Below are 13,458 nucleotides of genomic sequence, written 5' to 3' on the forward strand. Positions count from 1 at the left end.
ACTCTATTAGACACTCCTACCTAGTTGGTTCACCCTGTATATGTAAAGTCAGAGACGATCGCTCATCTTTTGTTGCTGTTTAAGTTGGTCATCTTCTAGACCTTCATCAGTGGTCACAGGACGCTGACCACGGGGCACTGTTGACTGGATATTTTTGGTTGGTGGACTATTCTCAGTCCAGCAGTGACAGTGAGATGTTTAAAAACTCCATCTGCACTGCTGTGTCTTATCCACTCATATCAGCACAACACACACTAACACACCACCACCATGTCAGTGTCACTGCAGTGCTGAGAATGACCCACCACCCAAATAATATCTACTCTGTAGTCGTCCTGGAAGAGTCCTGACTATTAAAGAACAGCAGGGGGCTAACAAAGCATGCAGAGAAACAGATGGACTACAGTCAGTAATTGTAGAACTACAAAGTGAAGCTGATAAAATGGACAATGTCTGTAGAAACAAGCAGGTGGTTTTAATGTTATGGCCGATCGGTGTAATTTGACAATGAGCTTTTGTTTAAATAGCTGCTCTTTACCCAGCAGTTAAACTGTGCGTCACAATAACTAACATAATTAATTACAAGTGGAAACTTAATAGACATTACAGATGTGCAGAAATAAATTACAAGCTCATCAATTCTTAACAAAATTAAACGTCATTAAATAATGAACTTTTATGTTTTTTTTGTCAACCAACTAATTTTGAGCCCAATAAGGTGTGCATAAGAAAGCAAACTGGGTGTGTCATATCCATACTAGACCATGTTCTAAGTAGAAAAGCCAACAAGAGTTTTCTCTTCACATAATTTCTCCTCTAATTCTAATTCAATAAACAAACAAATATGTTAAATGATGATTGGGGTTTATCAGCTCCAGAATGTTTTTTTGGATTTTTAATTTAATTTAAAATGTATTTGGGCTAATTTAATGAAGCTAAAATAAATTTTGAGCTCTGTGTAAATGTACATGGTAGCACAGTCTTTTGTTTTCTGTTTGTTATTGCTACAGCTGGTGCAAACTTTACATATATCTGGGCAATAATTTCAGCACAGACAGGCATATCCAGTGCATGAACTGTGCAAGTGAAGTGTGAGCTGCAGAAAGACACGTCGGGGAGAATTTACGCTGTGTGTGGTGCGCATGTACCAATTCCAAACCCCAGTTTAAAATAACTTTTAATGTTTTGGCTGACCAATTTGATTGTACACCGATCAGTCATAACATCATGACCACCTTCCTAATATTGTGTTGGTCCCCCTTTTGCTGCCAAAACAGCCCTGACCCATCGAGGCATGGACTCCACTAGACCCCTGAAGGTGTGCTATGGTATCTGGCACCAAGATGTTAGCAGCAGATCCTTTAACACCTGTAAGTTGCAAGGTTTGGAAGCCAAGGCAACACCTCAAACTCGTTGTTGTGCTCCTCAAACCATTACTGAAGCATTTTTGCTTTGTGGCAGGGCGCATTATCCTGCTGAAAGAGGCCACAGCCATCAAGGAATACCGTTTCCATGAAAGGGTGTACATGGTCTGCAACAATGCTTAGGTAGGTGGTACGTGTCAAAGTAACATCCACATGGCTGGCAGGACCAAAGGTTTCCCAGCAGAACATTGCCCAGAGCATCACACTGCCTCCTGCTTGCCTTCTTCCACCATCCACGTAATGTAAAAGAAAACGTGATTCATCAGACCAGGCCACCTTCTTCCATTGCTCCGTGGTCCAGTTCCGATGCTCACATGCCCATTTTTAGCGCTTTCGGTGGTGGATATATATGGATATGGGTTCTATTACACACACCCCCTCTCAAATTGGAAAATCACCAACTGATAATCACCATTAGTCTCACAAAGCTTTTGTCAGTATATCTCTAGTGTGTTTATAATCAGAAACAAAATAAAATACTGTAAACTGTTGCCATTAGCATAGCTAGTTTATGGCACCACAACAGTCCAAGAACAAACACGAGCACAGCCAGGTTTATTTGTAGAACCGTTTTCTCTTTTTTTTGGTAGTTTTTTGTTTCATACAGAAAGCAAGGGCTTAATACACAAGTGCTACAAGGAGGAAAATTTCTCAAATAAACATCAAAACAAATTTGACCTTATATGTACATTCTCCCTTAAACAGCCACACACTCACCGAGAGACCTACATAAAGTCCATCAGTCGCTCTCGTTCTCCAAGAATTCTCCAACTGGCCAAATAAGAAGTCAGATCATGGCTTGTAGACCACCAGTATGAAAAAAAGTTCTGTGGTAGTCGCTTTCTCCTGGTTATCCTCCTAGACATAAGCAAGATTCAAGGGCAAAGTAATCGAAAAGATATACATGACCTACTCAAACACCTGGACAAAATGCTAATGCTGACATAAGGAGACAAGCTAGGTGTTTAAAAACCTGGATGTTTTTCATCACTTGTTTTTTTCTCGACTCCTTTCAATTGAAATGACATTCCTTTTGGAATAAAGGACGTACACAGTGAAGCAAAATCCATTGCAGGAGACAGCAGGAAAGGTCACAGTCCACAAATAGGTCATATTTGATACAACTTGTGTCTGTATCTTTATATAACAATCCATCAAAAGGGATCATTTAAAGTTTTCTAGTCCATTTGTCCATTTGTTACACACACCATTGTCCCAGGATCCTACTAAAGCTCCAGTGTAGGCTGGACAGTTGTGGTGAATTTGTCGAGGAGGGAGCAGAGCTGGGAAAAAACCGCCAGGTACAGCTAGGCCTCTGTGCATGACCTCTCTGCTAGGAGTGAGGCTCCTTGGCTCTCTGGTTTTTTGAACGGAAGGAATTAAAACGGTCAGGGAGGGACGCTACAGAACACAGTACCTCAGGGTCGAGTTACTAGAGTCCCTACAGGAATTTATTCAGGATTTAAGGGTTATTTCAGGAAGGGCGCCTCCGCACGGGCAGTCCTGTCAGCGTGGGAAGAAGGGCTAAGCTGCACTATGACTGTTTGAGGCGTTTCCGTGGAGGTCCCAGAAAGGGGCACTGAGCCGAGGCGAGTGAGCGGTACGCCTCCGCCACCAGGTGAGGGTGAGACGCCACCATGGATTTCCAGCCGGACGTCTCCATCACGTCTGACGCATGGCTGACAGAGACACAAAAAAGAGAGGTGAGGTTAAAGTACACAAAAACAATCAAGTTATAGTAATGACCACACACAGTCTCAAGCATTGGTTATGTACAGGGGAGTCTGAAAGTTGTAAAATTGATTGAATTCATTGAATGAATATAAACTGATCAGGTATAACATTATGATCACCTTCCTAATATTGTCTTGGTCCCCCTTTAGCTGCCAAAACAGCCCTGATCGATTGAGGCATGGAGTCTGACCCCCTTCTATCCCCTTTCTTTTTTTTGGATCAGACCACACAGGCCAGCCTTCGCTCCCCACATGCATCAATGAGCCTTGGCTGCCCATGACCGTGTCGCCGGTTCACCACCGTTCCTTCCTTGGACCACTTTTAATAGATACTGACCACTGCTGCACAATTCTGTCATTCTCCACAAAGCTACTCATAACGCTATTTAATGTTATACTTAATAATAACATTTTTTATTTTTGTCTTACTCCCCTTTCCACGATTTTTCCTCTTCACTACGAACACCATTGCAATTTCGGACGCAGCTTTAGAGACTTGCCCCAAAGACGCTCCATGTTGTTTTGGCTGTATGTACACCAATAGCCATCTGGGTTTTTTTTTCTGTCATTCATCAATATTCATTCTGTCAATAAAGCAAGTAATTTCCTGCATGCACTAAATTGCTAATGATAAAGAATTACTCAAAATGACTTAAATCACAGAGTAACTAAAATGTGTCCCTTTCCCTGTGCTATTACCCTGAGGTGGCTGTTTTGTACAATCAATGGTTTTTTAACAAAATCTACCATGTGTCTCAGTTTGCCAGAGTGCATGTGGCGTGCTCTACAACAGGGTTTCTCAACATGAAGCATCCTATAATGGTCCTCCATGTACACTCAAAAACCCATAGACCACACTGGGCCACTGATCAGGCGTTTTGCATGTTCTTTCTGTGTCCACAAAGTAATCTGATTTCCTTCAAGCTCTTCAAAATATAGAGAGGGAGAGCTGGCTTGCTGTGCTAAACTGCCCTGGTGTTAGTGACAAATTGTATTAGTGAGTGAGTGAGTGATGCCCTCTGATGGATTGGATGTTATCCAGACTGTGTTCGTGCCTTACAACCAGTTTTCCAGTGTAGCACCAATTCTACACTGAGGAATCAAGCAACAAGTAAAAATGAATGATGATAAATAATTAAGTTTATTTTTACCAAGGAGTTCTGTCACTGATTTTAGAGCAAAGGCAAATTCATTTCCTTTTTCTTAACTGTTTTTCATTTATCACAGTAAATGTCAGCTTGATGAAATGTTTCCTATTAATTAAACCATACTTCTTAATTTGAATCTGCAGTACAACCGCTAAAAAATTAACAGAAAGTATTACAGAAAGATAAATGGATGGGCCTTGACAGAAAAGAATGATGCCCCACCGCACCCTACAAGCTGCTAAACTCTGTATATGAAGGTCAATACAAGGACACAGCTTGATTTGTGTTTTATGTCCGGAATGAAAGCCACATAAGAAAAAGGAGCCTAAGGCATATACACAGATGAGCCAAACCATTAGGTAAAACCAAACCAAAATTAGTAATATCAATGATTAACCGGTTTGATTAATACTGCTGACAGCTTCTGAGAGGGAGTAGTCTGTAGAGATTAAGAATGGCGATTGAAAACACTCTTACCCACGCTCAGTATGCATGTGCCAGCTGTGTACAGCTGTCTTCAAATATTTAAAATATCTAAACAATTAACAGTGAAACTATCACATATTAAAAGCACAAAAAGTGAAGCTGTGTAGAGTCAGTATAAAGTCTGAGGGCATGTTTAACTTAATACATGTGGATTTGTGTTTAATGATGTGGATATTTTGTATCATACCCCAGTATGAAGGTAATAACCACACTAATGTTGCCAGGATGAGCTTTAGTATACCGACTGTATCTTCATCCGGTGATAAGCACATTTAGTTAGTGCTTGTAATAAACTGTTCACTACAGTACACTAACTTACAAGTTTTTACACTATGAGAGGAAACCGGAGCTTCTGGAGGAAATCCAGCAAACACAGGGAGTCTGAATGCTGAACTAGTTTTGCTCATGATATTTATGTTTGTTTTACTGTTCGACAACCCCAAATCAGAAAATGTTGGGACAGTATGGAAAATGAAAATAAAATAAAAACACAATGTTCCTTACATTTACTTTTATTTGATTGCAGACAGATATTTCATGTTTTGTCTGCTCAACTTCATTTCATTTGTTAATATACCTCCATTCAGGCCTGCAACACATTCCAAAAAAAGTTGGGACGGGGGCAATTTAGGGCCAGTAATGAGGTGAAAAAAATAAATAATGATGTTGAGTGTCAAACACTTGAGTTGACACACAAACAGTTGAGTGTCAAACACTAAATCACTTGATATCCTCGGTGCAAAAACGTCTTTTAAGTGTGGTGAAAAGTAATGGCAACATTTCAAAGTGGTAAATGCTTTACTGTCCCAACTTTTTTTGGAATGAGTTGCAGGCCTGAAATGCAGGAATGGATGTTTATTAATAAACGAAATGAAGTTGAGCAGATAAAACATGAAATATCTCAGGTTCATCCTGTCTGCAATGAAATAAAAATCAAAGTAAATGTAAGAAACTGTGGTTTTTCATTATTTACATTTTCCATGCTGTCCCAACTTTTTCTGATTTGGGGTTGTATATTTCATCCACATTAGCTGTTACACTGTCTTTAACCAATAAGGACTGTGGATACGAAACTCAGCCAAGTGTTGCCACATGATTGTTGGCTTCATCAGAATTCAATGATAAACTGATAGTCAATAAATTGGCAATATTTGCGACCTTAGTCAAAACTTAGCCTTCATATTTTCTGGCATCAACAAGCCTTGAGTCTTGACAATCCGCAAACCTGTTGTCCATCCATGGACCACTGACGATAGGTACTTGTTGCGACAGCCTGTGAGCACCTCCGCTTTTTTAAAAGACTCTTCAACCCAGTTGTGAGGCCATAATGATTTGGACCATAACTCAGGTGTTTATGCTGCTTATTTCTGCTGCACTGAACATGTGTACTAGTGGTTACCACCAGCAGCGCAACATTGAATATATCCCATACATTATTATCCAATATATGTCCAAAGGTTTTGGATCATCGGTGGATGTTCTTTTGTGTACAATTTTTTTTTTTACCAGTGTGTGAAAACACTTGAGCTAAAGGCTGTAACACTGTAGCTCAGCTCAGCATGCTCCAGTCAAAACCCTCCAGCTATACCTTAACAGATCAATAATTTTAGTATTACTCTGCATGAAGCCACATACCACCCAGGAGAGAGGAACATGCTCGTAAACAAATAAAAAAGAAACGCCGATTGTACCATCGTTTTAGGATGGTTTAGGCTTGTTATGGTTTGAACTGTGTGTGCAACTGCACATTGTATACATGTAAATGCATATGGAACTATGTATATATGTTTCTGCCACCAGGTATATAAGATGTGTGTGTGTGTGGGGGGCTCTAGTTGTGCATGATGCTAATAACCCAGCCACTAACAAACTCTAACAGATCCAAAAACCTAATAACAAGAACCGGTACTATCAACCAGTGCCACATACACTGATAAGCCATAACATTAAAACCACCTCCTTGTTTCTACACTTACTGTCCATTTTATCAGCTCCACTTACCATATAGGAGCACTTTGTAGTTCTACAATTACTGACTGTAGTCCATCTGTTTCTCTACATACCTTTTTAGCCTGCTTTCACCCTGTTCTATAATGGTCAGGACCACCTCAGGACCACTACAGAATAGGTATTATTTGACATTATTTGACATGGTGGTGGCGTGTTAGTGTGTGTTGTGCTGGTATGAGTGGATCAGACACAGCAATGTTTTTAAACACCTCATTGTCACTGCTGGACTGAGAACAGTCCACCAACCAAAAATATTCAGCCAACAGTAGGGATGTCCCGATCACGTTTTTTTGTTCCCGATCCCGATCATTAATTTTGATCCTGATCCGATACCGAGTCTCAAACCGATACTTGTATTTTCTAGATATTGTCTAGATAAGAACTAGATAATACTGTTTACACAGTGCACACTTCAAGTACATTCCAGTTATTCAAATTAATCCAATGTATATGTTTCACAACTGAATAGCTCTGCAGTGCTGTAGGAAAAAAATTGCCTGCATCCAAGCTATTGCTTAATGTTCTTTTGTTTTTACAAAATAAAACTAAACAAACTTAGTGCAGCATTGTAGTAGTAAAACTAGGACACTCAAAATGAAGTGAAGGTTCTTTTTGAGGAAAATCAGCATCTCTGCCGTGTTAGCGGACAGCCGGTTCCTCTTCTCATCACATAATAATAAACTCGCTGTATTCGACTGAGTGTTTATTTTTTAGGTGCCTGTCAAACTGGTAGATCGTTTGGTTAAATGATATCTGGTTTGTTTATGAGCCACCGTACTTGTAGGCGTGTTGTAACTAAGCCAATCAGAGTGCTTGATACGGAGATGTCATTCAGTCTTGTAAACCGGAGTGATCCTTGACTCACAAACCATATAAATAGTAAAATTCTACAGTAATGAACGCAGCTCTGCTACTACCGCCTCGTAAAACGCTCGTGTTGCAGACATTACACTTCGCTGTTGGACTCTCCGTTTACGACACCTGCTTGACCGCTGACGTAAAACGAAAAATTGGGCTTAGGATCGGGCTTAGTAAAGCCGATACCAATCAGTTAAAAAATGCCTTGATCGGGCCCGATTCCAATCTTTGAGATCGGATCGGGACATCCCTAGCCAACAGCGCCCCATAGGCAGCGTCCTGTGACCACTGATGACGGTCTAGAAGATGACCAACTCAATCAGCAGCAATAGATGAGCGATCGTCTCTGACTTTACATCTACAAGGTGGACCAACTAAGTAGGAGTGTCTAATAGAGTGGACAGTGAGTGGACACAGTATTACTCATACAAGCACAACACACACTAACACACCAACACCATGTCAGTGTCACTGCAGTGCTGAGAATGATCCACCACCTAAATAATACCTGCTCTGTGGTGGTCCTGACCATTGAAGAACAGGGTGAAAGCAGGCTTAAAAAAAAAGGTTATGTAGTGAAATAGATGGACTACAGTCAATAATTGCAGGAATTGTAGAACTACAAAGTGTTTCTATTTGGTAAGTGGAGCAGCTTGTGTAGAAACAAGGAGGTGGTTTTAATGTTATGGCTGATCAGTGTTTATGATATCGTAACATATATCAATTGTAAAGACTGGTTTGCCATGAAATAGAAGCTGCTGGATTACAGGAGACAGTCAAGTGAGCCGTGGTGTTTTTTTCATCGCAGTCAAGTGAGCTGTGATTTTTTCATCCCAGCATTTTCTAAATTTAGCTGATGATGTGATTATACACTAATAAAGTCTCCTCTATACCATGGCAGCTATCAATCTGGGAGTGTGAAGGCACCAACTCCACCCTCCCTCTTTGCATATGCATAAGCTTGCAGACAACTTGGCTACTGTCAAATTGTATGATAAATTTAAAACTTCTAAAACATTTTTGCATATTTAAAGTATTAAAAAAGCTTGAATTGATAAACTATATTTCTGATTGGCTGCTATAAGCCTTGAACATTTCCTTATTTCCATTGGCTGTAGAGCTTATTTACATTCATTTCTGTCGCCAGCCTTAGTCTGAAATGTGGCTGGCAGTCAGTGAGATATTTACAGAAAGTCAAAAAGGCTGCATCCTCATTCCAAGGCGAGTTTAAAAAAGCATTTTTGAACTCTGAAAGCTCTGAATATTCCAGGAGGAGATGCAGCTCCTTCACTGCCTCTTTGGCACTTGTAGCAAACACTCTGTTGCACACATGAGTGAGCATGTAACATCCGCCGTCATGGTTATTGATTTCTTTTTTGTTTGGTTGTTATTGTTAAGGTTGTGATGCAGTGGGGGCGAGTAAGCATGAGCAACAGAGCTTTACAAAGAGAAAGTGGGGTAGTGATACAGTCCCAGCCCAATTTTATGTAGCATGACACAGAACTGACCCAAAATTACACCAGCAAATAAAGCAAGGGGCGCACTGGGACACCCAGCAGGCTTGCATTGTCTAACTTGTAAAGCGGAGGAATGAAAATCAGGGTTGATGAACAGAAATTCCCTAACAGATGGAAACTCTTAAGGAGATGGCACTCTGTTAAAATTAAAACAGGAGGAAAGCAAAATAGGTTCAAAGTAAAAACAAGAACTCAAGAGCTAATGGAGACATGCTGAAATGTTGCAGGCTGGCTGCCAATCACATGGCGGGAGAAATAGTAATAATTAAAAGAACATGAAGAAAACAAAAACAGGAAAGTATATAGCTCACAGCATCAACCAAACTACACTGACAGCATGTCAAATTATTATGTATTAAAAAACCTCCAGCATTTAAAACTGTTATATTTAACGGTGGCGAATTGATGTTAATGACCAATTAGTTGGGTAGGAAAGCATAGGAACTCCTGGCAGTATTACAAATGTGTTATTTTTTTAAGTAAAAAAGTTTCCCATCAATCTGTATGTGCGTTTTCATTGGCTGTAGTTAGACACTACACTGCCAGTCACAACATGATCGCAACACTTTTCACACTACAGAATTTTGACTCTCCGACAGGTTCAGATATTTAGCAAGCTAAATATTTTTCTTGAGTCTGAAAGTGATTGACGAGCTGCTCATTAAACAATTCACACACAGCAAACAAGAGCCAATTTTCAAGCCCAGAGCGAGCACCAATTCGCCTCCGAACCGTCACATCTGGCGACAACCTGTTGGCGAGCGAAAATCAGGGCAAAATCGTGTATTGTGAACTAGGCTATTTTTTTTTATTTATTTCTGTTTTAAATTCGTTTTTTTTTTCTCTTTGCCCCAGAACTGACAATGTAAATCCATAAGTTCACCTTTTGGTAAAAGAGCATGGGTCTGATTTTGCTTGGATACCACAGTTCCTTAATGAAAGTGTAAACTGAATAAAGTAAAAATATACATCATTAAATTCACATTTACTGTTCAGCTGTCCATCATTTTCTTGTCAGTGGGGAATGGGTAAATGTCATAAAATTATTGCTCATTGTATTTGGTCATGCTCAGGGATATTAAGTTAAAAAAGAGCATAGCGTTAACTATAAAGTGCGAAGTGTTGAGTCAACAGCGAGAGGACGAAGGTTAAATGAAGGGCAGCCACTCACTAGTTGATAAAATCCACAGCCTGCGTTTTAAGTTGGTCGGCACTGTGCAGGTCAGCTAGGATCAAGATCTCAGCAGCGTTCTCCACAGAAAGACTCGTACACAGAGCGTCCTCGCACATCACCTTCAGACGCTCCAATGCATACTGCACAAAAACAAAAAGAATACCATGTATAAATTAGCACCACGTAATTTGCAAACTATTGTTAGTTTTACATAGAGGTAACCGTACACATCATTCAAATAACTGTGTAGTAAAATATTTCAATAAAAAAAAGTTGTGTATTCCTTATAAAATCAAATGTATTTGTATAGCACTTTTTTTACAGTAGACATTGGGTCTGTTCGAAAACCTAGTGAGCTGCCTTGCTGTCTTACTGCCTACATAGAGTAGAGTAAAGAGGATTCTAATAAGTCATTGACTTATAAGGCAGGTTATTCGAACGTGCTACTTAGACAGCGATTCCATCAGTTATCGCTAACTAAGCTAACACAGTTAGCATCATGCCATTCAAACCAGTGGGATGGGGTGGCACAACACGCTAGCATGTCAACTAACAAATTCCTCCGTGTACCGAAAACGGTTAAATTAGCTGACAAGCCCGAATTTGCAAATAAATGACACTTGTGCACGTTTATATGAAATAAAAATTAATAATAATTTATTTACGTTTGAAAATTCTCCGCACAGTCCGCCGTGTTTTTTATTTTTCTGTGAGAAAAGTTGTGCCGCACTGAATGCTGGGATTGCCTTCACCGCTAAGGCAGCATCCGATGCTCCCTCATTCTTCAGTCAAAATGCTGTTGAAATTTTAAGATACCTTACTAGTGAGCATATTAAGGCATCTAGGATTTCGAACAGCCTACTTCTCGGGAGCGCGCGTAGGATGATGTAAAATGCGGTCTATGTAGAGAGCTCCCGAGGTTTTCGAACACACCCAACGTCTCAAGTCAACTTTACAAAATCTGAACCGACAGACCAAAAACCCCTGTTGAGCAAACCAAAGGTGACAGTGGCAAGAAAAAAACTTAAAATTACAGGAAGAAACCTTGAGAGGAACCAGAATGAGCAAGGACCTCATCCTTATTGGGTGGCCAGGAAAATGATTTGATTTAATAGGATTTACACAAACTATTCATACATAAAATAAAAGTTATAATTAGAAATTAATCAATATATCAATTGAAGTTTTTTGTGAAGTCTGTAGTGAGTTCTGAACATTTTCAGTGCAAACACACCAGGTTCATTTATGCATGGCCAATGGTTTGTGGACAAATTTAATGATTGTACTTGTAGCTATCAGCAATTCTATAAAATAAATCAAATGCCCTATGACAACAGTTTGGGAAAAGCCCTTAACTGCTTAAGCATGATTGTGCCCTGTGCCTAAAATAAAAGTCTATAAAGACATGGTTTGAGAAGTTTGGGGCAGTTGTAGTCTAGTGGTTAAGGTACTGGACTAGTAATTAACCGGTTCAAGCCCCAACACTGCCAGGTTGCCACAGCTGGGCCCTTAAGCAAGGCCCTTAACCCTCAATTGCTTAGACAATATACCGTCACAGTACTGTAAGTCGCTTATTATTATTACATACTAAAATTATTTGATTATAATAATATAATTATATAATTGTATTATGTTTAGGATGTTTTCATTATGTCACTATTTCTTGCAGTGTTTTTGTTACTGCTGCATACAAGAAGCGTTGCCTAATACGTTGCCTCATTCAAATAGATGAATGTGATTGACATGAAATGTGGACACTGTAGCCAGTTTGTGCCATTTTTGAATTTTTCCTTTTGTAACCTACACTGTTTGTGAAGATGAGTGCGCAACCAAGCACAAAGAAACCATTAACGGTTTAGTTCGGGCAAGAACACTGCAAAAACGGCTGTTTAATTCATACGTGGAAGAAGCTGATAGACAATATTCAGATATCATATTACATACAGAAATTTTAACCCTACAATCTGACATGCATATGAAGTCAAGTGCTGGACAATTTTGAAACTTGCTGGCTAAGGAAAAATATCCAAACATAAAAATGAGCCACATATTTGACAGCATTTTCGGATCAACCTACTTGTGTGAATCAGCCTTTTCCACATGAAAATAATCAAGTCTAAATATCGGTCCACTCTTACTGATGAACACTTGGAAGCCTGCTTGAGAACTGGTATTAGCAGCGATTGTTCAGACTACATAAACCTGGCTGACACCATTCAGTGCAAATCATCAGAATAAGGTTAGTGTGATTTTTCAGTCGCTAACCCTGAAATGCTGAATTTCAATATAAGCAACTAAAGCGCATTTTAAAAAAAGCTTCAGAGCTGTAGATCGTGATGACCTGTCGACTGAAATAGTACAACCCTAAATCAGAAAAAGTTGGGACAGCATGGGAAATGCAAATAATAAAAAAAACTAAAGATTCTTAGATTTACTTTGACTTTTATTTGATTGCAGACAGGATGAATCTGAGATATTTCATGTTTTATCTGCTCAACTTCATTTCATTTATTAATAAACATCCATTCCTGCATTTCAGGCCTGCAACACATTTCAAAAAAGTTGGGACAGTAAAGCATTTACCACTTTGTAATGTTGCCATTCCTTTTCACCATTATTAAAAGACGTTTTGGCACCGAGGATACCAAGTGATTTAGTGTTTCAGGTTTTATTTCATCCCACTGTTCTCGAAAACACGTCTTAAGATGTGCAACAGTACGGGGTCGTCGTTGTTGCATTTCCCGTTTCAAATTCTCCACACATTCACTATTGGAGACAGGTCAGGACTGCAGGCAGGCAGGCCAGTCCAGTACCCGTACCTTTTTCTTTCGCAGCCATGACTTTGTAATGTGTGCAGCATGTGATTTTGCATTGTCTTGTTGAAAAATTCATGGACGTCCCTGGAAAAGATTAAAGAAAACTGGAGATCCTCTGATCATCTTTGCTCATCAAAGACTCAGCCCTTCCTGGACGCTGCTTTTGTACCAAACCATGATCACAATCACCTGTTGACATCACCTGTTTGGAATCACATCATTATTGAGTTTTTTCACCTCATTACTAGCTCTAAATTGCCCCCATCCCAACTTTTTTTGGAATGTGTTGCAG

General features: G+C 39.6%; 1 protein-coding gene across 1 annotated transcript in view; it reads right to left on the reverse strand.

Moving 5' to 3' along the window:
• Positions 1 to 2,848: 2,848 nt before the first annotated feature.
• spop (speckle type BTB/POZ protein) overlaps positions 2,849 to 13,458 on the reverse strand; it is a 213,257-nt gene continuing 202,647 nt past the window's right edge. Inside the window, exons 10-11 of the mRNA XM_063018506.1 lie at positions 10,348 to 10,490; positions 2,849 to 3,103 (exon numbers count right to left, since the gene is read on the reverse strand). Of these exons, the coding sequence (XP_062874576.1) occupies positions 2,959 to 3,103; positions 10,348 to 10,490 (288 nt within the window). The 3' untranslated portion in view covers positions 2,849 to 2,958. The remainder of the gene's footprint in view (positions 3,104 to 10,347; positions 10,491 to 13,458) is intronic.

The sequence above is a fragment of the Trichomycterus rosablanca genome, chromosome 22, assembly GCF_030014385.1.
Source record: "Trichomycterus rosablanca isolate fTriRos1 chromosome 22, fTriRos1.hap1, whole genome shotgun sequence".
In the NCBI taxonomy this organism is placed as follows: Eukaryota; Metazoa; Chordata; class Actinopteri; order Siluriformes; family Trichomycteridae; genus Trichomycterus; species Trichomycterus rosablanca.